General features: G+C 35.9%; 1 protein-coding gene across 3 annotated transcripts in view; it reads right to left on the bottom strand.

Annotated features, from left to right (window-relative positions):
• The window catches only part of DTNBP1 (dystrobrevin binding protein 1), a 63,481-nt gene that overhangs the window by 33,409 nt on the left and 3,629 nt on the right, over positions 1-26,443 (bottom strand). For 2 of the 3 annotated variants that reach the window (XM_059851866.1, XM_059851874.1), the window contains exons 3-7: positions 23,692-23,742; positions 22,933-22,993; positions 20,225-20,357; positions 13,704-13,836; positions 2,130-2,152 (exon numbers count right to left, since the gene is read on the bottom strand). In XM_059851866.1, coding sequence (XP_059707849.1) covers positions 2,130-2,152; positions 13,704-13,836; positions 20,225-20,357; positions 22,933-22,993; positions 23,692-23,742 — 401 coding nt within the window. The remainder of the gene's footprint in view (positions 1-2,129; positions 2,153-13,703; positions 13,837-20,224; positions 20,358-22,932; positions 22,994-23,691; positions 23,743-26,443) is intronic. The other variant, XM_059851884.1, reaches the window with a different exon arrangement.

Raw genomic sequence — 26,443 nt, forward strand, 5'->3', positions numbered from 1 at the left:
TTAACATGTTTCCTGGCTTCTTTTGCTTTTTTAGATTACAGTGTCAGGCTGTTAACTTAAGACACACTGCTTGCCCTTGCAGCTGCCTTTTTCCTTTCTCTGTGACAGGATTCCTGTGGACATCCACAGAGTTCTCAGTGTGCTTCATCAACTGGAACTAAAGCCAACCAAGTGACAGATCATTTTTGCCAAAATCTAGTGAGTCCTGGAAGCAGCTCAAAACAGAAAACTCAAGTAGGAGCCCCGAGTAAGATTGGGCAAAGCTGTCCTAGAGCCAAAACATCTGCCATTATGTAAAGAATCCTTCACAACTAGGGATCTCCTACTCGCCCTATTTCCAGCTGATGAAAGATATGCCAAGTAATAATGTAAGGTCCAAAGGGCCAGAAAAAGACTGACTGAAGCCAATATAACAAATATTTCTACTTCACAGTCTGGGTTGACAACAAAAAAATTCCAAGATCTGAGAACTTAATGAGTCAGAAACCCAAAAACATTTCCTCCAAGTATGTATTTTCAATCAATTGTGTACTTGGATTTTTAGTAGTTTAATCCCAATTTCCTGGTAAATGTCAGGCAAAACAGTGAAAACTGTTGACAAAATCAAAACACTGAATCTATTGTTTATTTTAAATCTTCTTGTTGTCATCTTCTAGAAAGGAATTAGACTTGCTTCACAAGACCATTCTTGACATTTTCTTTGGTATTACTCCCCTTCTCTTCTGTCAGGTACAAGCTTGACTACTAGCTCACTGTAAAAAAACCCACACAAATTAGGCTGACAGATGTTTAATATCCATTTTCCATGATGCATCACCCCTATGCTTATCTAGCCTTCTCTTGGCTACCAAGACCAGTCTTTCATAACCAATACTGGAAATCCAGATGCCTCTGTTTCCATTGCTTAGTTTGGTATAAATTTCAAGGTCAACACACAGCTAGCACAGTCCTCTTCCATCAAAGTAATTGTCTTTGTAAAATACTTACTGTCAAATAACATTACAGTCTCTATTAAAACAACAAGGGGCCTAGAGAAAAATTACTTAGGAAACCACTCTTCCGGCTTCCAGAATCTCACTTAAAACACTTGATCAAGACAAACAAAAAACCAGGGTTCACTGTTCTCACAAGCACCAGGTTTGGATCAGAAGGAGCAGCCTTGCTTTGGATCAGAAGGAGCCTGGCATTACCTTCTGTTTTGTATTGAGTTGCTCTGTGTTGAAAGCTGTCAAATCAATCAACAAAAGGGCTCGTTTGGTAAGTTACAGAAAAAGTGACATTTTACATAATCTCTGTTGCTTATCTATTACTGTAACTGTTATTTTCCTTTTGTAGAACCACAAAGATGAGATAGTAATGAACTGAAAAGGCAAAGGAATGTGGCTGATCGAAATTTCCATCCCTCCTTTCAATTTCAAGAGACAATTGATTGACATAAGTCAATGCACCCGACTTCATTCTCATAAATACTAGTCACAAACCCACAGTCAGATCCTATCCACAGAAAGAGATAACAGCAATTCTCAAGTTGATCAAACATTATTGTCAGTAGGTAGAGTAAGCCTCAGTTTAGGATTTACTGAAAATGGGACTGTGTTCCATCTATGTACCAGAGACAAAGCAATAGTACATGACAGAGCTGCCAGCCATTACATCATATATTGGACAAATATTTGTGTATATCATCGAGTGTCTCCAACAAGTTGAGCTACAAAAATTAAATTTGCATAATACTGTAAAAATTCCCAGGAAACAGCCAGACAAAAACCTAACATGCAACAGCCTGCAACATGTGCCAAAAAGATATCTGTGCTGAAAGAGACATCAACTAGTTGAAGAAAAAGCCCTTAACTACAAAAATATAACACCAAGGGAAAGCCCTGAATTAGACAAGGGAATCTCTGAAACCTAGATAAGACAACAAAATATCTGTGTTCTCCCTACACTTGGGACTCTCTCAAAGAAAACAGTAGCAAGAACAGGTAAAATGAAAAACACAGCCTGCTGGGTCAACACAAAATTAACACTGTCAAATGTAGAAGGGCAAAAGTTCATTCCTAGTTTCACTTAATACACAAATTACCATAACCCCTACAAACATTTAAGTAGAAAATAAAAATAGAATTTACCTTTGAATGTCTCCAGTTCCTTCCTGTTAGAGAAGAGCAGAATTAAAAATATAATTAGAAATGCCACATGTAGAGCTACAGGATTTATTTTAAACGCTTTAAGATTCGCTAAAAGACAAAAATCAAAGAATTTGACTGTCAATATATATAACAGCAATATTACTACATGTGTTTATCTAAAGCAAACAAAATCAACCTGTTTGTAAATGAGGCCACCACCTCTTTATAAACATGTACAATTATACAAATACTGCACACTTATATCTAGCTGCATGATTTCCAGATACACTGCTCCAAAGATAACCAAGACTTCCTAGGGCATTAATTGCTAAAGCATCCTTTACTTAGCAGAGATTTACCAATTTACAGCACAGCAAATAACAATTTGTGTTCAATTTTTATCAATGCTTTTCAAAAACATCTTTGCAACACTGAAGGAGAAAAATTACTCAGTTAAAAGAGAAAGACAGGCAAAGAGACATACAGTGACATTCCTCAGAGGAGAGGATTTTCAAGTATGGAATATGACACATAACCCATGGTACTCATGTACCAGAAAGCTAAGAAATGAAGGAAAAGATAATACTATATTTTTGCTTCATACCAGGCCACTTTCTACTTTTAGTGGTTATGCAATTGTGAATGCAGAGGCTATAAAATGAACAGAAATATCTTCTCTGTTTTAAAGAAATTGCAAAATGCTCCGACTGCCATTACTACAACGTAGTGATTCATCATGAATTTAAAGGCTAAAGAAGAATCAATGTAATAACTGAGATAAGGCAGAATGCTGGCCGTACAAAACACTCATTTAAATCAAACACTTTTTCAGTCTGCACCTCACAGAATGCCTAGTTAAATTCTGAATTCAGAAGCAAAAGTGACTGTAGGAAAAATAAATTAAAGACTGAATTCACAGTTGTCCAGATAAATTATTCTATTCTCTATCCACTGACTAAAGCACTCTTCAGTCACCTACCAGAGACACTGTTTTACAATACAGATGCTGTACCATAATAGCTCCTTCTGTCCCTCAACAGATGATGCAATTCAGCATTTATTCTTGCATCAAGAACAGACAAAACTCACTCAAAGCTGAAATAACTTATTCTCTAAGCAGGCCAAAGTATTATAAAAGAAGCAAGAAAATGCATTTACCTCCACATTTTCAGAGAACATCCCACTTTTGTCATCAAATGTTAAATACAGGTTTTTGAAAGAATGGGTGCTTTACCAGGAAATAAGCTAGAGTGTGATTCACAGTAAAGAATTCTATTAGTTGCAACTTCCTGTGAGTATCTATTTCCTTTCCTGCTTCTCCTCCATCCCTTTCCCAAGCTAGTTTCTCCCTTTTATACCAGAGAAAAAAAGTTACTTTACAATATCTGTGATTTGCAGGCTTATATCCCAAAAAAAATTTCCTAGCCTGTACACTCTAAATAGAGTTATAAAATTCTTAAACACTCTCACAAGTTGCCCACCTTATTTTTTTAATAATGGAACAGTAGTTGAGGAAACAACAATCACAGGAAATGGTTGTTTTCCAAGGACTAAAACAAAACCATAGTGAAAGAAATATCTTGTGAAATTAAGAAGGGAAAAACGACATTACTTGCACCTAAAATCAGGAAATTTTATGACATTTGTGTACAGAAGGAAAGATGAAACAATTACTGCCAATTACAATTACAATTATTGTGTTAAAAGAGGTTAGTAAACAAGGTGGTAATACAGTAGCCAAGTGGCAATCACTCATTTTCTCTAAAACCCCAGAATTTTCCTTTTCAAAATCCATTAATATTTTTAGGGTTGAGATGCACTAAGATGTTGTCCCTATATCCATACACATAATTACCATTCATTTAAAAAGTTGGAAATTAATATTTGACAATAACTTTTTTCCCTCTGAAAAAGTAAAAGTATCTACGATTAGCACACAGTAAAAATACAGATTGGAAATATAAAGATCTGTACTTCCTTGTATCCTCATACCAATTCAGACACACAGACTGAAGATTTTATATTTTACATAGCATGAATTAAACACATCTTGTGGTTTCTCACAAGACTTTCAATAAAACTTCTATTTAGAAATATATAATGAAGTACGTGCTTATTGAAACCATGTTCAGCATCAGCAGCATAAGGATTTTTTTTTTTATATTCATTAAATCAAGTTATCCAAATAAAAACTTGGAAGTTTAAAAATTTTAATCCTCAATCTCATTTATCAGCAGCTTTGGTAAGAACATGACACTAAACTGAGAAGTGGAAAGGAAACTGACTTGTGATGACCTTGGAAAAACAAATGGCTTAAGAGTATATCAGTACATTTTCTAGTTGGGTAATTAAGTCCTGGCACACAGATGTACAGACAAAAACATATAATAGAATGTTACACTTCTCCCCTTTACAAGTAAATAAATGTTTTTGTATTTACTGATAAACTGCCAGAAGGAAGATACCTCCTTTGTTTTCTCTAAGAGTCTAGAGACAAAAAATCATCTGCAGAATACACTGACCTCACATTAAGAATTGAACTTCATATTAAGAAGTTCAGACAATGTAAAGAAACAGCAATTTGTGAGAGTAATTAAAATGAAAAGAATTAAATTGAAAGCAGTTTTAGAAAAGTGGCCTTCAAAGCAAGGTTAAAAGAAAAGCAGGGGGAAACACGCAAGGCAATTGAAGGCACTCCTTAGGGAAATGCTCCTGGATTTTAAAGAGTTTTCATCCCAAAGAACATTCATGCACTTACAGATGGATGAGATAACCCTTTCCACTACTGTTAGAAGGAAAACAAACACCTGCCTTGCCTCTGGCCTCACTACACATGAAGGCTCTTGAAGCCCAGTGTGGTCTGCTCAGCATCTGTCCAGGATTACAGGAGCTCCCACACTGAGTCCAACCACTGATCAATACAACTACCTGGCATCTGCCTATATGCTCTTCAGCTACTCAATTTTAGGTTACTGACAAAAAACCTGGCCAGTCAGTCATATAAGAATACATTTTACCTTTTCTTAGTTAACAGTAAGCTTTCAGAAGAAAGGAAAATTAGGAGGCACATTATAATATAAATAGCTCTTTTCAGCAAAAGATGAAGTTCAGCACCTCTGAGCAAGGAAAAAAGGCTAAAATAACAAGCTAAACTCTAACATAATCAGACTATAAAGGCACGGAGACACTTCAAAAGTAATCTCGTTTTGTATGCAGAGAAATTTCCAAATCCCAGATTCCTTCCTGAGAGGCAAGAGGCTGTACAGGCTCCACTGCCACTGAAGTTATGTCCATGAAAGCTATTTGGCCACACATACAGGCAATAGTGTTAATCCCTGCCTTTCCAGTTGCTTGTTTTCATAAAATAGATGGGGGGAGGGGCACTTAATTCCTCTGTGAAATTCTGTACATGTCAAACTCAGTTACCAGTTTTTAAGATACCTGGAATGTTCTAATGATGATACTGCCCGTGGTCTCAACTTCTTCCTTTACAGAAAAGTCAAGATTTGGGGTTTGTGGTAAGAATATATAATTGTGGAGACAACAGGTGAAACAAATCATCTACAATACATGACTTGTCCCACAGGGTAACTGACATGAGCAGAGTTACAATCTACTTAGAAGGCAGATAAAATTTCTCAAGGACCTTCCCATTCCCCTCAGGTTTTCCACTGCACTGTTGGATTAACCCTGCTCTAGCCACTGAGCAGATGAGATGGACACTTGGAAGACTGTGCTGGTATCACTGAGAAATAAAAATAAATTTAGGAATCAGAATATGGGAGGACCAGGAGGCATAACGATCCCGTTTTAAGTTAGTGAGATCAAAGGGAATTCAATTTGTTCAGCAACAGTAAGAAAAAAAAAATATCTCAGGTTCTACTGTATCTTGCAAAGGGCTGTAACACTAAGATCAATTTCCTAAGTGTAGCTAAACATCAAGGAATCCAGTTAAATACCTAGGAGACTACAGAAACATCACATTCCTTACAAAGATGCCATCAGCCAGAACTGACAGAATTCCTTACTTGATCTTCAAGAAGAAAATAAGCAGATAAGGAAGCAAGAAAGTCCTAAATTAATGTCAGGAACAATTTTATACCATGAGCTCTGAAAGCAACAGTCAGTAAACTCCAGCTACTAGACTTGTATATAACCAAAAGACAGTATCAAGAGAGAATATAAATGCTAAAAATTGAGGACTGAATTTGAAAGATTTTACAATTATACGTGTTAATAAATGTTGAGCCGTAAATGTTATTTACAAAAAATATATTTGAAGAAATTGTAGATGTTTATCAGCAAATTAATCTAAAAATAGTTATGGCACCTAACACGATCCAACCCAAAAACTGAGAAATGCTGCAATTTCCTCTGCCATGTCTGGTACAGTTAAGTTTTCAAAATTATGTATTAAAAAAAAAAAAAATTAAAAATCCTTCCATAGCTCGACTCAAGCTTTAGTAAGCTAAAAAGCCATGAGATCTCTCCTCTGGGACTTTCCTCTGGACCTCATCAATAGTAAAAGCCAAAAAACAGAGAACTCAAAACCTATGTCACTTATACGGCGCACAGAAATAATTCAAGTACTTCTTTTTTTTTTTTTTTTTTTTTTTGTAGTTAGGATTAGCACTTTTATGAATCCTGACACAAAACTGTTTTCCCCCATCCCTGAGATTGGTTGAGCACTCCTTAGAGATACTTAGGCCAATTACTACTTTGAAATACACTTGAGACTGAAGCAATGAAAAGCCTTTTTAAGTATTGAAAAATCAGCAAAAAACCAACACTATTACTGAACTACTGCTGGAATTGAACCACAGGCAAGGGTTTCTATTCATCTGACAAAACACTGAGGACAGGTCAGGATTCTCCACCATCAAAAGAGACATTTTATCCACTAAAAGAGAAGAGTACAGAACTAAGGCATTTCAATACTTTTGCAATGGAGATATTTTTGCTTCCATACTCATGCAGATACAGAAGTAGCTGAAGTCTGTTTTCCAGCACAACTTCTATGTTAACTTCAATCCAGAAGATGGAACTGATCAGCAAATTTTTGCATTAGAAATTACCAACACTAACTAGTAATCAAGTTAATAAATACAACCAAAAACAAGCATTCCCCTAACATACTCAGCAGTTCCAGGGTACAGTGAAAGCATTCCTGTTTCAATGTTTCAAAAAAACCCAACAAATCTTAAGAACATGGGGAGCCAACTTTCAGGCACTATCATTCAAAAGAACAGTAAAAAATAAGGGAGATGGACTTCATAAAAGTCCAAATCATAAGAAAATGGTAGAAGCAAAATCATTAAAGGTAAGTTTTGTCCTCTGCTAAGAGACTGATACAGGCCACTTACCATTAAAACCACTCCAAACTGGAGTCTGAAATGTGGAAAAAATGCTTAGCTCCCTCTAAAAGCTCATGCCTTCAGATGTAGGATTTTGCACAGGACACAGTTTTTAATGCTTTTGCCTTCATTCTGTTGTTGTCCAAAAAACCCAACAGTTTTTGCATTTTTAAAAAAACTTTTATCTTATGTATGCAACATCTTTGGATCACTAAAACATACATATATCAACAGTTTGTTTTTATCATACAACCAAAATTTTAGGAACCAAAGTTTAAAGCTGAAATTTGAGAACAGGATATTAAGAGAAGCTAAAATTTGAGAAACTAGAAAGAATGTAAGAGAAGGAGAAGTTTAAGAGAAGATACAAGCAATCCACCATCAAAGGCCACCTCCACCATCAACTCCACCATTTTTTTCTAGAAAGAAAAGGAATTCATGCAAGCCTGGTTTTGGTAAACAGCCACACAAGAAACTGCAGATCTTTTAACCAGGTCATCAATTTCCACATAAGCATTAAAAAGAAGAAAATTTACAGTATTCAAAAACTGGCCAGGCTTTATTCAGTAAGTGATATATGGTACAACCCTAATTCACAGAAACAAGTAAAAGGAGCTTGTGACTCCATGTGTAATCTTCACCTAAAATGCTGAATGTGGTTCCATAGAGCATGAATGCAATTGTGCCAGAGAGAAGTTACAACTTGTATCTCTTCAGGCATCCTCAACACCTCCCTTTGACGTAGGAATGTAAAATCTCCCTCAAAGAAGCACTGTCAATGAACACATTTCATACATTTTTTAAAACTACTTTTAAAAGAATTGGTTTTCAATGTAAGTGGAAAGGAGTTATTAAAGATCTCAGGAAATAATCCATAGCAAAGAAACACAGAATTTCTCAGGAGGCACAGCTCAGAGAATGAATTTTAGTGTGGTAATGACAAGCATCTAAGCCCTGTTCTTTTGCCAGTAGCCACAATGAATTAATTACACATACAAATAATGCATTTTTGAGGAGAGGGAGGGTACAAAATTATGATTAAGGCAGTCTTAAACCATCTGTTCCTATTATTGGTACAGTAAGTCTGGACAAAGAATGCCTGGTATTAACAGCTTGACAGGATTTGCAGATTATGCCCACTAACAAGCACCACATAAAGGTAGAGATAAATTATGCAGGATTGATATAATGTTTTAACATTTTCTAGATAATGTTATTAAAAGGTGCTGGAGGATACAGAGGATCCAACACAAACGTTCAGTCTTTAACCACAGGTCACAAAAGCCAAATAAAAAAGTCTTTTATTTGACTATTTGAAAGAAAACAAGACTATAAGGAGAAGGTAAACATCAAATCTCTTTGTAACAACGTCATTGTTTCTCTGTATCAAGCAAAGATCACCAGAGAAAGGGTAAAATTAAATCAACTTAAAAGTGACATAAATTGTAACGTACATTCACAATTTGCGAATTAAGAGAAAAAACTGCAAAACCCCCTGAAATCTTCAAATCTGCTGTGTGTTCAGTCTTGCCCCATGTTTCCAAATACTGGGAGCACTGATGGGAGTAAAATTCACTAATAATGAAGCAGTGTGCTCCTTTGGGCTTGACATATGCAGAACACTGTAATGCAGGAGTTCTTACAAACAAAAGAAAGTTTAGAGCCTTCAAACTACAAAAAAAGTAAGCAAAGTTATCCATGAAACTCTTCCAAAGCTCATGCAAGTCTCTTCAGGGTCAATAGGAATTCTCATTCCAAATGCCTGCCCAAAGAAGTGCAACGACTGGTGGCTATAAAATTAATTCCAGACAGTTATCACCATGAAAACACTTGCTGTATTCTGATTATATTATATACAATATTGCTGATTGTGCTGTATTCAAACTCATGAAACAGGATAGAAAACATCTTTGCAATGTGAGTACAGAAACTGTTACAATGCCTAATGAAAACTCAAAGTCAGTCATCCACTGCACATCTGCCATGAAAACTCTGGAAGATAACAAAAGTTCTGCATCCAATCTTGCAAAAATGTTTATTTAAATACCCCCTTACACAGAGGTATAGCAGCTCCAAATCTATACCACTAGAAGACTGATCAAAAAGAGTATGGCATGAAAATTTACACTGATGAAAAACTTTGATGAGAACTATGAAACATGTAGCTCAGGTCTCAGAAATAATTCACAGTACACTTAACGTTGGAAGGAAAAATATACTTGCTTGATACATCTGCAACAAAGGGGCATATACACTTTTTTACATATAAAAAGTAAATTTTATCAATTACATGTAATGCTTGAAAGGGTTATGAAGGTAAAATTTAAATGTATCACTGCCAGGTGGGAGGGAATCACCACTGAGGATGCTGTATAGTAGAGAGTACTGTCCCAGCCTATTGCTTGAGGAATGCTATGGGATCTAAATAAGAGCTACAGATACGGAAGTTTTTCTGTATCTACTTTTCAAATTTTTTGGTTGTTGTTGGCCTCAGATAAGTCATTGTATCTACATAAAACAACCCTTACTGTTCCTTTTGTTCCCAAAGCAATTAAAAAGAGGGATAAAGTTTACAGGAGAAAACAACAATAACTAAGATATTTTCTCATACACATCTCTAATCTACACAATGCAATTGCCATAAATTTTATACTCTTCTGAATGAGAAAGTAAATCAAACAAACATTCTTGTCCCCCAGAAGCACTAAAGCATCATCATGGCATGGCAATGCATCCAACAAAAACTACGACAGTCTGTGCACCTACTGCACTAATAATGAAAGCAACTACAAATAAACCTCTAAAATTGAAAAATTATGAATAAACACAAATTTAAAGAATTTTTTTTTCTTCAAGTAAAGCATTTGCTTAAATAACATCAAAAAGGAAAAAACAGTAGTCCCACTAAGGTTTGTATTTTAGATTTTTACATTTATTTTCCTTTTATGTCAGTTCTCAAAGCTGACAAATACTTAAAAACAGAGCAGGTTCTTAAAAAAGACATCCTAAAAAAATTATCATTCAGACAATTATGTTTTCAGTCAAATAACATACAGTAAAATGTATTTACTCATTCCCAGTGACAAGGATCCTGCTATTCCCAATGTATTCCTACAAAATACTGCATTTGGGCAGCTCCTTTTAATTGACACAACAATCGGGAGTTGCTGTTTTTCAAAACGTGGTGATCTCTCTGAAATGGATACAAATGGCACCACAAGCTTCATGGCAAGTACAGCTTTAGGTCAGAAACATTTTATCTTATACCAGAAGGCTGCCATTCAGGGCACACTAATAGATGACACAAAAGTGAGCTCCTAACAGTGATTCCTAAAGGACACTGTGCCCTTGGGAAAGCAAAAACTGCCACATGAGACTAAGGAGACACAAAGTTTTCTGCAATCAGAATATCTTCAGTAGGAGAATGAAGGAAAGGGAAGAAGAATTGTGCTTGATTGAAAAAAGACAGGAAACAAAATTACATGGTTTAATGCTAAGGTTCATCCAAACGACTGCAGGGAGACTAACCAGATAAAAGAAGGGTGGAATCTAGACTTCACACAACAGTACTGGCACCCTGATCAATGGATTTAAACACAAAAAAATAGAATATTAAAATTCCAGAAATAACCTCACAGAAAAAAAAAAAAAAAAACCAAAACCAATCCCCCAAAGACCAGGCTTTTAAATAGCTTGGAAAAGATGTAGATTGATTAATCTACTTTGAAATTAGTACTCAACACAATGACAAAAGGGAAAAAATTGATCTGCTTGAACTGAAATGAAGTTGCTCTATTAGGAAGACCTATTTCTTAAAATAAGATCCCATAGTTACCATAAGCTGTGTTTCACAGGTGTGATGTCGACCTAAAGTACCTTCTTCTAAGTCTTTCAGATTGGATTTTTTCAAAAGATTTGAAATACATGAGCTTCTAGCCTAAGCTCTACAGTGACTTCCAGTGAAATTACGTTGTTACATGCTTAAAATAATCAGAGTTTCTAGAGCTCAGATTCATCTCAGTTTTCATCCCTATATTGTCAAAACGCATGATAGAACTTTTTTTCAAACACAAAACCACTTACTCCTTGAAAATAATTTCTATGCTAAAGAGAGAGCATAGACTCGTGACCCTTTCCCCCTCCTTGATTCTTTCAGCTGGTGTCACAGTAAAACCCCCAAGGACTAAAGAGAGGAAGAGAGGATACGAGTCCAAAACATGCACCACAAATCACACTCACGTCAAGTTAACCGGCTGCTCGCTCTTCAAGCACCTACACTGGCAAGGGTCCTTCCTGTAATGAGCTAGCAGTTAATTTCTTACCTAAATAAATACAGTGGTAATGATCAACCAGAAATTACCTGCATTTTTCCTGTTTTGTCTAGGTCTGACCAAATGTAATCAGCTTACAATTAGACTAAGTAGCTTGCTTAGCATTCTATTTATAAAACTGATTAGATGCTGCTAAGCAGAGCAGGCAATATTTTAACACTTTATTTTGACGTTGAAAGCAGTGGCTAGGAGAAAGGGAACAAGGATGGCAGAGAACAAAAAAACATTCAGAAAACTGTAGAAAGATAATTATATGGGACCAATTCTGTTGCTTTATATGCATTTTAAAATTGTGTTATTTGGTTAAATAGCACCTATTTAGAATTTTGGAATTATTACTCTTAGATATTTAGATTACTCAAGTAGGTCTGAACAAGAAAATATTCAGCCATAACGACTGCTGTTGATTCTTCCTGGAGAGAGAATATGGAATTGCCCTGACCTAGGAAAGAGAAAATCCAGGCTGCAGGAAAATTACAGACCATTGCTGAGGCCCTGGCCTGAGGTTCAGACAACTAAACAGGATGTGAAAATCTAAAAGGGACATGACATGAGAAATTGCCAGATGTGACAGATAACATAATAAGATAATGACAAAAGCCATAGATGGGACCATGAGGGATGACTGGATTTCACCAGTGTCAAATTTCACAGAAAACTGAAGGGGGATCTTTAAGGTATTGGTATTGGGAGGTAGAACCTGCAATATCAGTACTCCTTTAGTAACTGGATCTGTAACACCACAGTAGCCTAAGATTCCCTACATAATAACTGAGAACCAGTAGTGAAAAAATAATCAGGGGTGAATAGATCTTTTGGGAAGAGACTTGGATTTAAAAAAAACATTCAAATAAGAAAGAGCTACAAGAATGGCAAGGAGGGTGAACACAGATATGCTAAGGAAAACGTGCCAGTGCTGTCTGGCACAGTCCCACCCTCAATCACCACATCCTCATCAGAACTGTGAGAACCACTTGTTCTGATCTTACCACATGTATCAAACTTGCTTCCACAATCAAGGAGGCAAGGAGAGTGCCAGGGTGCTTCCACTGGCTAACAGCAGGACTCCTGCCTGGACAGACCAAGTAACCTGGTTATCCCCATGTCAGTCAACACCCACATCCATCCACCCCTCCCTAACAGGCTGTCAGACAGTCTTTGACAAACTACTTCAATTCAACCCCTCATTTCCTAATTTATATAATGAACGTAATACTGGTTTTCTTATCTCCTTTTATTAGGTTATTTTTGGCACTGGCAGTAACAAAAATCAAGGAAGTCAATAGTTTAAGTTATTTAAGGGCTTAATATTTTTCTCTTGCTACTTCAGGTTAACCTGAAGCTCCCGAGTCTAAAGTTCTGAATTTTCATACATACTGCTGTAAGTTGAACTCTGATGCCAAGAATTAATGCCCTGCTTTTACAAGTAAGAGAATGGCAGGAGATTAATACCTTTCATACAGAGTAAAAGGTACTTATAGGATTGGATACTGATAGAACTGAAAGGAAAATAGAGGAAAATTCAGTTCCTAACCTGACAGGTACTTGGGAAAAAAAAAAAAAAGGAATCCATAAACCAGGGCAAGGGATTAAAAGAAACAACAGTTTATCTGTGCTTACTAACAACAGCCCTTATTCCAATTCTTTGTGGAGAATAATAAACATGACTTAATCTTAACAACAATGTTGTGATAATTTTCCAAACACATGTACTCTTTGTTCATCACTAAGACATTTAATGAATCTACTACAAATTTGCAACATCCTGTCAAAGACTATTGTTTCCTTAGAAGATGAAAATAAAAGGGATTATATTATATATGGGGGGGATAATTACAAAAGGCTCATATTGTATGCTAATTTATATTTATAACAAGTGTTTTATTTACCTTTTTGTTTTCTTGTAGTTTTCCAGCTGTAATGTCTGCATACATTTGTACCTTTCCAATTCACACTGCTCACATAGTTCCTCAAGACACAACAGATGATTCTCCATTTCCTCAAAGTTTGCCTCTAGCTGGGCTGTAACAAAGACTTGTATGAATATCAAACTGCATCAATGGACAGACAACTCACCTGCACAGAAAGAGGATTTTGTGAAGGTAAATAATTAACATGGTGATAATTACACACATAGAATGGCTCCAAAAGATAAACAAATCTCAGCCCAAATCCCATAGTGAAGAGTGGCAGCAGAGCCACTTTAAAGGGAGATTCATCTGAGGTTCCCTTGCAGTAAGGTACTGAACCATTCTACATGTCCCAGCATCCTGGTGACACAGGTTCCTGGCCTGTTTTTGAGGAAGAGAAGCATTCAGGACTCATACTTTTCCTTCTTGAGCAGACTGCCTGTTTAGCACTTCCTACACAGTACCAATCCAAGGAATAAATCTGTGCTGACCAAAGCCAGGTCAAATCTTCATTTATTCAAATGAAACAAAAATAAAGCACACAGGGAGAATTTTAACTTTCACATGATGCCATGGTAATATAAAAGAACATATATTTATGTCTCTGAAGACAGACCCTTTACTGATGGCTAAATATAGATTTACATACACATGAAAATTTTACAATAAAATCCTATTTTATATACACATCTCTTAATCTTGTCTTTAAACATAATTGCTCAGTCTCAACTTCAACCAGATCTTGTCTATGACATGTCCTGAGAAAACTGATCTCATCTCATAGCTCACAGTGCTTTGAGTAGATATTTGGACTAAACAATTCCTGAGGTCCCTCCTCATCTGAATTAACCCATGTGAGCCTTGTATCAAAGGATCACTTTCCCTGACAGTGATTAATGCTAAATTTCATGTCACTCCTCAGGATCTCACAGTGGAAAATTTATTTTCCCAAACCCTAACCAGCTGGTCACTCTGAGACAAAGCTGTGTCAACTACAGGAATATTATTCATCTTTTTGCCTGGCCTTCTCCTATACCAGAGGAAAAGTAAATTGCAGGAGCAAGAATAATCACATTTTTACAAACAAATAGCAGCCAGAGTTAATGTGTTTCAGATGCTCAAAAAAAGAAACAGGAAGCTGAAGGCATCAGTCAAATCCTCCGTTCTGGCTTGGCCATTCCACTTGAAGCCTATCTTGGACCATAAATAATTCCAACTTCCTTAGCCATTACTTCATTATAAATAGCCATCCTTGTGGTTCCCCTAAAAAAGCAAAAGTTAAGACTTCATAAGCAAATTTCCTAGGATGCATATTCATATGTTCTGCTTCACTTAACACCATTTTTTTAGCCCCTAACAAAGAAGATCCACAACAGGAAAGGGAAACATGAATCATATAATCAACTAAAAATTTCCCTAAATTATTTTTCTGTATACAGATCACTGAGGGGAAGTGGGACGGATTGGCAAAAAACAACAACAACAAAAAAAAAAAAAAAAAAAAAAAAGAAAGGCAGTTGACAATTAATGCAGAAACAAGATTGAGGGGAAAAAATGTTTTCAGTTCTACATATTTTGATGTGGAACATTCATTACTCACCACATACTCAATTTTCTCTCACAAAATCCAGATGTATTCAAAGCGTAATATCATGATTACAATTATGATTGGTAGGCCCTTTTTCTTTAAGAAATAGACTTCTCTGAGTGCATTAAAATCCAAATACCTGTATTGTGCTAACTTGCTTTTCGGAATAATTGCTCCCTCATTAATCTGCAAAATTCTCAAACAGCAGGACTGAAAATAATTTACTAAGGTACCTATCAACCACTGTTTTTTCCACTTAAAAACGCCTACCACCTGCTTTGCTGTATTTGCTGTTGAAATAATATTAAAAGACAACAACAAAGGACAGGAAAATAAAGAGGATGAAGAAAAGTGAATTCTAGAGAGCAACTGATTCCTAGCACTTGCATTTGAGCAGCCTCTAGCGGGAACTGCAGAAAACATCGTGCTCCTGAAGAAGAGGAATGGACACCAGAGATCTCTCCAGGAGGCAACAATTCTGCTTTACTGCAACAGAGGTTTCAGAAGTATTTTTCCTTTTTGAAGTGAAAGAAAAATTGCTTTTCACAAAAAAAATTGAAGACAAGCTCCATTGCAGCAGCACCAGCTACAGCTGAGAATTACCACCTCTCTTACCCAAAAGAGAATATATGCACTGTGCATACAAAGGCAGTGCCAAACAAAACTATAGATTTAATTAATTTGAAACTTAGGCCGTGAAAAATCCATCTCCTCTAAATCTTTTTCAGATTTTAAAAAACATATTTACCTTTAGATTAAGACTTTTCATATATAGCAATATGCCACACTTGGTAGAAATTGTATTTTTTTTAATTAGATAGCTGAAAAAAACCCCGACTTGTTCTTTGGGTCACATCACTCCAATTGTAACAGTTTGGGCTGTATTTCTTACATTACCACAAGCATAACAACATTATTTGAAACTTTAATTCTTAGTTTTAATTCTTTTGAAGTATGTTTAAAGTCTGGTCAGGTGACACTACACTGCATTATCTTCTATCAGCATACACGGTTTTTCATGGTTTACTAGCTATCAGGTATTAAAGTATTTACCTTGAACTCAACAACCACAGATTTTTTTATCCAGAAAACACTTTCTTCCTAAAGTGTACCTAATTTAAATTTACCACATAACTTTTCGAACTGAAACCTATGTTATCTGTAGTTCTGTATGAGTACAAAATTTGTTAGAATAGCTAAATCACAGCTGTATGTCAGAAAATAGGTTTCCATTAACTTTAAATGTAGCTTTCCTGCACTGTCCCAGCCAGTCAAACAACAGAAACCATGCTGGAGTATTAAAGACATTTCTACGAAGCTCATTTCTTTTCTGACTAAAAGGGAAAAAATAAAAAGGATGGAAGCAATTATACTAAATATGGTCCCTAAACCTCTAGGTCACACAGGGGCAGAGATTATTAAAAGCTTAAAATGAGCAGTAAAAGACATATATGAACAGGAAGAGCTCAATTCAGCTGCAATAACAACCAAAAAAAAAAAAAAAAAAAAAAAAAGGAAAAACTTAATATAATTACAGTTCTACTAGTGCTCAATTTTTATCTGTTTTCACAGAAAGGATCTTAAGCCCAGTTGTTATTATACCACTTACATGAAGTTAAAGCAGCTTCTTTGCTGAAACTACATAGCAAGTACACTAGGATCCTTTTCATTGTGTGCTCAGGCACTTCCAAGTTTACAGCACCAAACTCTATGCCTTTTATACATATATACATATATATATATATATACACATACACACACACACACACACACACATATATATATATCTACCTAATACAACAAACAACCTCTGCTGAAGTGTTGTGTCCTGGAGTCTACAGAGAAAAATTCCCTGTTGAACACAGCTGTCTTTACACAATATTATTCAAATTCCCTGGTTTTACATAAATCTTCCCAACATTTTCCCTGCTTTTCTCAGTAAAAGATAAACGCAAATTCTGAAAAAATTGGATGAATTTTGCAAAGCTAGAGAATGGCAACTTTCATACTTGATACACAATCTGAAATAAAAAAAGACTCAAGATATACACAAGGATATTTCTCCTAAGCAGTGCAAAATATTCTGTTTCCCCAATGAATTTCCACACCCATCTAGCCCTCACTTATTAAAAAAAACCCTCAAGACTAAGAGGCAAATGCTTTTAACTCAGTGACTACATGCCCAGCTTTATTTTCTTCCCACCAGGAAAACATTTTTAACTTATGTAGGAACTGTCACCTATATACAAGATCAGTCTTTCTGAAACCAGTATCAAACTGATCTTTAAAAAAAAAAGGAAGGGAGAAAAACTGGATTTGGATTAATGTTTGTGTGTATTGATTTACTGAAACCAAAACAAACGTTTGAGCAAAATGCCACTGCTCAAACATGAAAACACATTTCACACTAAGTATACTAATATCAGTAAGCATGTATTTTCTACAACATCTCAACTAAAAACTGGATTAAGTGATAATTCCAATTCTGCATTTTGAAAGGGCAATAACTGTCCTTTTCACTTTTACATGAGAGTAACTTTTTTCTTCAAAATTCTCAGTAGCAGCTACAAGACATTGCATAATACAATAAATTAATTTAATGAAGGGACACATTTTCTGCTTCAAGTGAGGGATGTCTGATAATGTGAATACCTAAGCTAAAGAACTTTAAAAAATTGCTAATGAAAATGTGTCTTCTAATACATAGCAAAAGCTGAAGAATCTGTACATGAGTCATACCAATTTTAAGTAGGTCACTAAAAAGGTTCATTTCCATTATCTGAAATTTCTTTCACTGAAAGAAGCCAGGGTCCCCTACCTGCTTTCAAAATGGAAGCATTAATAGATTTATTAGAAGCCAATCATGTCAGAAGAACCAACTATTTTGTTGAAATGATGAAGGTTAGCCAAATTATATCTTGAGTGCATAATCCAGCACTTTGTGATTCCATTTTCACTTATTTTTACAGAATATTTTATTCATATTCAAAATTTACAGTCAGAGTAATAGTCATCTCTTGAAAAGCTGAATACAGTTTATATTTATTTGAAGCAGTTAGTTAAGAGTTATAAAAACTAAAAGCAATGAGCAGAATATTGCAGTAAATTTCTGTTAAATCACCTTCAGAAGGTTAGATGTTGAATTTGGTACAAATTACATCTATCTCTTCAAATAGACTCCATAAAAATTATTAGAAGAAAAAAAACACAGTAGTTAGGAGGAACTAACAAGAAATTTTAGATAAATTACATAAAATCTGACAAAAGGTAAACCTAGAAGGTTTGGTTCAAATCTCAGAGCCTTAGCAGTACACCTCAAAATTCATTAGCTTCCCGGAGCAGGCGGCTGAATGCTGCCTTAAATCCTACTTTTGCAGTATCAAAAAATATCTAAAGACATACCAATCCAATAAATTCTACAATTGGAATAAGATAACTTCTAGTTTATAAAACTGTATTAGGAATCAGAAAGTAGCCCAAATTCATCAGGATTTTATAGCATTTGCAGCATTATGAACTATAAAGGCAATTTCATTAGATTTCTATTACATTGTTTATCTTTGGGCTACCAGTGGACTGCCCAGTAATATTAAACCCAGTATTTTAATAAATCATTATTTGAACTTTTATTTCCTTAGAATTTTTTTTTTTCAAACAGCCAATATTAAATGGTTAGCACAGATGATAAAGCCTTATTAAACAAGATGGTATCAGAAAATTGTAATAAAAAGTAGCACATATTCCCTGGTTCAGGAATAAATAACAAAGTTATTACCAGCCTACCTAGGAACAAAACCTGATTTGTGCATGACCACTGACCATAGCAGAATGAGAAATTAGCCCTTGAAGACAGAAAAGAACCCTCCTTTTCTTCACTTTTCATCAGCACACAAATCCAGCCCACTCCACAAAAAAACAGAGCTGCAATCACATGAGAAATTTCTGCATACTTCCCAGCTGCTGCAATAAAGAGAAGTGCAGGCACAGTCCCTGGGGAACTTAGCTACCTAACATCTATGTGCAGACAGAAGTTTTTCAAAGCTTTAATTTGATGCACCCCATATAGATTTTCATGGAAGCATCAAGAGACATACTGGGAACAGACAGGGCTGCTGCTTGTCAAACACTGCCTGCCCATTTCCAGGCTCAGCAATAGCAGAGATTTTCAGAGACCAAGAGTCCCCAACATTTTTTCCTAATTTAATTTTCAGCAGTGGATCAACAGTTTTGTATGAGAGGTTCCAGAAATAGTCCACCAAAGCATTTATCTTTTCATCTTTTAAATAAAATGAACAGGTTGACCTTTGGTAAAGTTTTAAAAATTGCAACCCACCTAACAAACATGAGGTGTTTGCCAATCTTAATAGGCAGCATTAATATTTACCTATAGAAAAGCTCAGTATCACTTCAGAATATCTTAACCCTGTACATTAATTCAAACTATGGAAGTTACCTTTGGAACCAACAATTATTCAAAACCAAAGGTTTCTGCCTTGAAAGTGTCCCTAGCCAGGTAAATTTCCCTCCACATCCCACCCCAAATGATAAGTTTAAACATTATTATGTAAAATTACACAGAAACCTAAAGAAGCAGCTATATACATTAGCGTTTATACTATGAAAAAATCTTAACAATTTAATAAGACTTCAAGAATAGCATTTTTCACCTGTTCAAATATTTCTCAATTTTTTTTTTTTCAAATAGCAACACATACAAAATTTCAACTGCTGGAAGAGGAACCACTGCTACTTGTTGATTTTTTAAAAAAAACCAGTTTGTTTAAGAACTACAGTTTTACCACAGAAAGCAAAATTAAATTTTATTAAATTAAATCACAACATTCGCAACAGCTGAACTTCAGTCTAATCCTCTGTACTGATCTGAATGTTTGTAATGTCTATAAGAACTTACCTAGGCTTGCTGTGAGGCATTCCAGATCTGCTAAGAACCCTGGTATTTGCTGAAGCTGATCCTGCAGTTCCACCAGACTGCTCCTTTTCTTCTCCCAGTGTGCAGAAAGCATCACGACTTCACTGTCAACCAGCTGCAACAAACAGGTTTTAACTGCAAACTTCTGTACCTGTTTATGAGCATCTTGACTAATTTTTTATAATTAATACATTTGGAAGCATAAGGTCAGCACAACAACCCTACAGCACTGCCACTTGTGTGCTCCTCAAATGAACAACATGCTCAAAAATCCCCTGTAGGAGGGAATATTTATATCAAAATGCACTGAACAAAAATATGACAAAAAGTTATTTCTCAATATACTAATCAATGCAGGAAGTATTTTATGGATGTTATTGACTGTAAGCAAGATATACCTGAAATTTTGGCAGCAGTGTTCCACTAGTGCACCGTAACAACATCACAGTGCTCAATTTTTGGGCATATTTATATCAACAGTTTAATGTTGCCAGTCATACCAATTTCATCTTAATAATAAAAATGAAAATTCTGCATATGCAAAATAGTCTAGAAAAAAAAAGTAAAAGGAATGACATTTTAAAAAAAGTTGCCTTTATAACATTTGTGCTCTTCTGCTTTTGTGATAAACTGAAGTAGTGCCAAATGTTTATGAACACATTTCCACATCACTACAATTCTTGTTGTTTCATTCTTCTTAACTTTTATTATATAATAAGCTAAGAAAAGGATACACTGCTTCAAAGTCTCACTTATATTTTCTATGAAAAACACCAGAATCAAGAGATCTTAGGTAACAAATGTTTCTATTATATATAATTAAGATGATTCAATTACTGCTTTCCTGCTCCTAATTCCATTACCCATTCTTCCTCTTGCACACAACTACAGCCTGTGGCTGTATCTGCATTCTGAATTCCTCCATTTCTAAGTCTTTATAGGCAGAAACTGAAAAAGTCTGAGCAATGGACAAAGGAGCTCTCAAATGTACAATTCTTCCCACTTATATAAATTTTTTTAAAAGAACAACTTCTATCTTTTGCAAATTCCTCCAGCTACCTATCCCTGTTAAGAAAACATCCTGTTTCACCAGACAAGTTTTGTAAACTTATTCCAAAGCCCAGTGAGAAATGGAACAATTCAGAAGACCAAACAGTCTTATTTAAATAAAGCCAGGTCTATTTCTGAGACTGGGATATGTTATTTATATCTATTAAACAGCAAAGCAAACAAAAAAACCAACCAAACAAAAAAACCCAAAACAAGCCACCACAAAGTGAGGACAAACACCACAAACATTTCAGCCCTGAGATAAATGAATGAAGCTGAAATGACAATCATCTACAAGGACAATTTTGTACATGGAACTGGTAGTTAACATCTACCATTTAACTTGGTAAGACTGTAAGCTGCAATTAAAGCCTGAAATTTTCACTTTACTCAACATTTATAAATAAGACAGCACAAGTAAGCAGAAATAGGATACTGGACAAGTGGACCCTTAGGTCTTCTACAGTACAGTCAATCTTCTGTGCTTACAGTTTTTAATTTCCCCTTTTTATAAAAACGTAACAAACAAAACTCTGCAAGCAATACATACACTGAGTTGTGTGTAAAGTAAATATCTGAATTTAATGGAAAATTTAAATATTTTTGCAAGTTTTTCATTCTCATTTTCCCAAGCAGCCATGTGAGATTAGGTTATATTGGTTTAATATTTATGAAACCTCACATTGTTTTCACAATTACAATTTTTAAAGCAAACTATAGCAAGTATTATAAAATTGTGATCACATCATTTATGAGATTTTCTAGGGAAAAAAGAACATTATGAGCAGTAAAACATGCCAAACTGCCAAGGACAACTCCATCTCCCATGCCTGAAGGTTTCCACTAGAATGCAGGGAAAAGCAGAGCCATACAATTAGGCAAGAGAAAGAAGAACATAAGAGACTTCCTTTCTTACTGTAAGTACACAGGAAGTGATTTATCCATTATAAAAAGATACAGAGAAGTCTTTAAGTGAAGAGAAGAGCCAGGAAGGATGCACTCAGCCAAAGTGAAGGTTTCAGCCAGGACAGAGAGCCCCACAGCTCAGTCCTGCTCTGCATCGTGGCCACCCAGATTACACTGTCTGCCCCTTAAACATGGCTTGAAACTGAAAGTCTGCTGCTTTGAAATTGCTTACTGCTGCTGAGTAATGCATTGGTAAAATTTGCTGGAAGTTTCCTTTCCCTTCACTCCACAGATAAACCACACAGCTTGCTTCCAGGGCAGGAACAGTGAATGAAAATAGGAAAAAGCACAAACACTTCCCAAATCTTTTCAGCTGGGCAAGCCAATCTTGCTGTCTCTTTTGCAGTAGGAGAGGGCAGCAGTGTCAGTGCCACAGCCCTGCCCAGATAGAAACCACAAAGGTGCCACAACCCCAAATACATTCTGTACTCTCCCAGACACCCCCAGCAGTAACATACAACATCATCTTTGCAATTGTTTACATTGCATCACATTATTTGTTATTTCACATTTGCATTACATTGTTGTTTACATTACTGTGAGAGTGAACAAAGCTGTGTGGATGCTTACCCGGGAGCCAAGGTTAACCTTGTAGGTGGGTACTAAACACTTTAGTTTAAAATTATTTACACATTTTAAAATATTTCATGCATGGCATTTTTATTTTTTCTTACCTCTCCAGCTTTTGCACAATCTTTGGCTCCTTTATGAAGGGCAGCCCAAGCATCTTCATATCTGATGAGAAGACAAATTACTATTCTCACTGTGCTCCCCTTACAAGGAATTCATGGATGTCACTGCGCTTATATTTACAGGTACTACCAGAAATTACAGCTTAAAAAGCTGTGCAATTCTTTCCATACTTACTGTTCTGCCAAGACAAATATACAGTGAGAAATAATGTCTTTTAAAGAAAAAGTGATTTATGTTTTTTAACCTGCTAACAGACATTAAAAGCTAAATGGACCCAACAACACTTACAAGACAACTCACCACCTTAAACATCACTTGGAACTCAACTTAATTACGAAAATTTTTAAAATTAACAAGATTGTAATCATACATGTACCCCTTCCAATTAAAAAAAAAAAAAAAGACAGAAGGAAATTGTGTCAAATATGTCTAAGTTATGAAAACACAGGCTAGGACTCGGTGCTGGCCTCCTTCACCCCTCTGCATTAGGATATGAACTAAAGTCATCTTTTAAATGCAACTTTTCCTCCAGAATTCAGTTTCATTAACATGACAACACTTCAGGATTGGGCAAGCTTTAAACACATCATTTGGTAACCACTCCTAGATTACTAACCACAGAACAACCAAAAACCTAGTAGCAACATTTGGATTTTCCTCTCTAATTTCTTTTTTAAGAAATTAGATTTTTTAAATCCAACATAGGAAGCAAACACTAATAAAGAAAAGGAAGGTCATACCTGCTTAGTAATTCCAGTCCAGCAGAAAACTCTGGCAAACACTGAACAGTTCTATAAAACAAATTGCAAATGTACAAAATTGTTAAAGAAGGCTGTTATAAAAAATGTGTGCACACACATCTGACAGATATGCTGAGCACAGAAATGTTTCTTCTGCTCCTACTTTCACAAACATTTTGCCAATTTTAAAATGCATTACACGGTGTATCTTACAAGAATATTCCAAAGGTAGGACTGTTTTTTTCCCTTGTTGTTTTATGATAGTCTATTCTTACCTCTTTTCAACTGTGTGCATTAAAAAAAAGTTTTATTGAATAATTTCTAAGTACACAAAGTTAACAAATATAAGGATGAACATAATTTTAACCTAAAAAAGGGCACAGAAATATTCTGGAAAAAAAAAAAGACTACTACACAAGTTCATGTCCCTCAATACAGATATTCCACTTATATTCTACACTGAAAATAAATACTAAGCTAAGGAACCTTTGCCAGTTTTATGCTCTAATGATCTCCTATTCAATGCATACACTTCCATTAATAACAGCTTGAAGTATTAATTGAAGTATTAACTTATAATAAGACATCTTATTATAAGTCATAGAAAATTAACAATACAGTACTTCTAAGGATGTGAAGATCTTGATATCATTCAAAATTTTTCTCTTGAAAGATCACCCAAACCGACTATTCTGCGCTATCATCCAAACACTTTGAATGGGGTGGGGGGGAACCCTACCATAAACTAAACCTCCTTGTCCTTAAGGCAAGGGAAAAGAGACAGAATCAGTGAGGTGGAAAGGGACCTCAGAAGTCCCTATCTCCTGCTAAAACCAGCTGAGATCAAAGCAGCTTTCACAGAAAGCTTTCCTCAGCCTTTCCTGTCTGATTATCTCTTGTTTCAACTTATGCCTATCACCTTTTGAGTTCCCACCTCACACCAGTTTCCTCAATACCCACTTCACGTGTAACGGCAGGCTACTGCTAGGTCTCCCAGAGGTCACCTATTCTCCAGGCTGAACAACTGCCCATCTCAGCCTTTCCTCATACACTGAGTTCCTGCCCCAACCATTTTGGTGGCCCTCCACTAAATTGCTCCAGAATATTAACACCTTTCTCAAACTGGGGACCAAACTGGACAGGGTAGTTAGTGATCTAAGGTGTGCTGAATGCAGGGGACAATCACCTTCCTCAATCCCACTGTATAAGTATTGTTTGCAGCCCCATTAGCTGTTGGACTTCCCTGCTGCAAGGCACGTCCCTGGCTCACATTCAGCCTGCTGTCTGCCAAGAACTCCAAGGTCTTTTTAGCAAAGTTATTTCCCAGATAGTCTGTCAGCCCCAGTCTGCTTTGTTGCAGGGGATACTTTCTTCCCAGGGAAACATGGAATTTGCACCTCTTGATTTTCATGAGATACCTCTTGGCACATATGGGTCCTAGGGGCTTTTATGGAGGATCTTCAATCACTTCTGGTCAGTCTCTTTGACCCCTTTCACTAAGCACAAGGTACTGAAGCCACAAAGGCATTAAATAACTCAACAACCTCTACACTTGCTGTAATTCACCCCATTCATCACCAATCCCATGCTTTCTTTCAGCCTTTTATTACCAGTGCCGGGCCAGTCGCTCTTCTTGTCCCTGACATCTCTTTTAAATGTCAGTTCCAGGTGAGCTCTGGCTATTCCAGCATGCCAAAGAGATCATAAAGAGGCACCAAGAAGTTATCCTTGACACCCTCCCAGGGCACTTGCTGATTGCATACTGATGGGTTGTCCTTTCAGGAGCTGGACAGAGGATTCCTCAAACTGTTTGGAGAAAACATCATTCTCTCCCTGGTCAGAGGGACAGTGACAAAATCCCATTGCAACATCACCACTCTTACTGGCCTCTCTTGGCTCCCATCCACATGCCCTCAGCCATCCCTACAATCAAGCTAAGCTGTGTTTGTCCCTAAACTTTATCAGAAAAGCAGAAGCCACCTCAGCATTCCCCTGTTTCTGATGCTTCAATTGGTTCACCCAGTGCTTGTCTCAAAAAGCAATGAATATTTAAAACAATGCTCCAGAAGAACCAAAATACTATGGACTGGAAACACAGAGAAGGCAGTTGCCTAAAATAGTTTTATTCAGACCATCCTCCAGTCTTAGTTTAGCCTCAATGCCTTCTCCATACAACTGGTCCTCTGTTAAAAAAAAAAATATATATCTAAAACATCAGGATTCAGAACTTAGGACAGTTTATTTCAGATGCTTTGTTTTTAGCACTTGGCTTGCTTTTAAACTAATTTGTGTCTATGTAGTATGTTTTAATAAAAACATGCTTTCACTAAAGCATATTTGATTTTAAGAAGTAACTCTCACAGATGTCATTTACAGACAATTAGTCTTTCCCTGAAGGTTACACAGGTTGAAAAAATGAGCAGAGAATTAAAATGCAGATTACTAAAAAAAAAAAAAAAAAATCCAAATCAATGAAAGAAAGAAAACCTAATCAGCACAATTATCAAAACTTCTTGAAACAGAAAACTGAAGTATTTCATTACACACATATCTTCCCAATAAAAAGGCTCCTATTTATGTTTTTACACTAAAAAAACCCAAAACCCTGAGTTACAATTTTAGGACATGAGCTTCACAGAGTTTGTAAACAATTACATTTCAGTGTACTGCAACCTGAATCTTCTATGAAGTACTACAATAACAATGCATATTCATTTAATTTAAATAGCAATTTACAAACTGATTGACAGCC

Source organism: Haemorhous mexicanus, chromosome 1, assembly GCF_027477595.1.
Source record: "Haemorhous mexicanus isolate bHaeMex1 chromosome 1, bHaeMex1.pri, whole genome shotgun sequence".
Classification (NCBI taxonomy): domain Eukaryota; kingdom Metazoa; phylum Chordata; class Aves; order Passeriformes; family Fringillidae; genus Haemorhous; species Haemorhous mexicanus.